The following is a 1,009-nucleotide window of genomic DNA, read 5'->3' on the forward strand; positions in this document are numbered from 1 at the left end:
TCCTCCCCCTTCACCTTCCCTCCTCCCCCCTCAGGGGCAGGATCATGAATAACATCCTGAGGGCTGCACACAGTGAGCGTGGAAGGGGAGGACTGATTTTGTGGGAAGTGAGATGTTTTAGTGAGCAGGAAGCTAGCAGTTTAATGAAGGAGATCTCCTGATTCCAGAATCGTCACAAGATGCTGAGCGTGGAACCGATGAATGAACTGCTCGAGAAGAAGTGGGAGGATTTTGGGGCATACCTGTTCCTTGGCAGCTTTGTGATCTATCTGACATACATCATCACACTGACCATCGTAGCCTCTAACAGACTGGAGAGAAACAATTCCCTAGACCACGAGCAATGCTCCCATCACATTGGATTCTTGGTATGGCCCAACCACTTCATACTGGTGCATATGCTTCAGCCGAGCCTCACCCTATCTTTCTGTTCCAAATCTATCATTGTGAGGCTCTTCTCCCTCACGTTCTTGTCTAGTTTCCCCGGAGATGCATCTATACTGCTCGCTTTAACCACTTCTTGCCCAAGTCTTGCTAACCCTGCGCAGGGTGCTTATAGTCAGACCATATGTGGGCTGTGAACAGTTTTATCCCCTTACCTAAGAAAATAAATATGGGAGGCAGTCCAGAGAAGGTTAACTTGGCTGATACCAGATATAGAGGTACTGTCTTATGAGGAGAGGTTAACATAGAAACATAGAAGATAGCAGCAGGAGGAGGCCATTCGGCCCTTCGAGCCTGTCCTCCATTCTTCACAATCATGGCTGATCGTCCAACTCAACAGCCTAATCCTGCTTTCTCCCCATAACCTTTAATCCCATTCGCCCCAAGTGCTGTATCTAGCCGCCTCTCGAATACATTCAATGTTTTGGCATCAACTACTTCCTGTGGTAATGAATTCCACAGACTCACCACTCTCTGGGTGAAGAAATGTCTCCTCATCTCCATCCTAAATCATCTACCCCCAATCCTCATACTGTGACCCCTGGTTCTGGACACACCCACCATC

General features: G+C 48.2%; 1 protein-coding gene across 2 annotated transcripts in view; it reads left to right on the plus strand.

Moving 5' to 3' along the window:
- The window catches only part of LOC109925677 (transient receptor potential cation channel subfamily V member 3-like), a 27,328-nt gene that overhangs the window by 15,496 nt on the left and 10,823 nt on the right, over positions 1-1,009 (plus strand). For both annotated transcript variants that reach the window (XM_048612779.1, XM_048612778.1), the window contains one exon: positions 168-368. In XM_048612779.1, coding sequence (XP_048468736.1) covers positions 168-368 — 201 coding nt within the window. The remainder of the gene's footprint in view (positions 1-167; positions 369-1,009) is intronic.

The sequence above is a fragment of the Rhincodon typus genome, chromosome 26 (genome assembly GCF_021869965.1).
Source record: "Rhincodon typus isolate 14 chromosome 26, sRhiTyp1.1, whole genome shotgun sequence".
NCBI classification, from domain to species: domain Eukaryota; kingdom Metazoa; phylum Chordata; class Chondrichthyes; order Orectolobiformes; family Rhincodontidae; genus Rhincodon; species Rhincodon typus.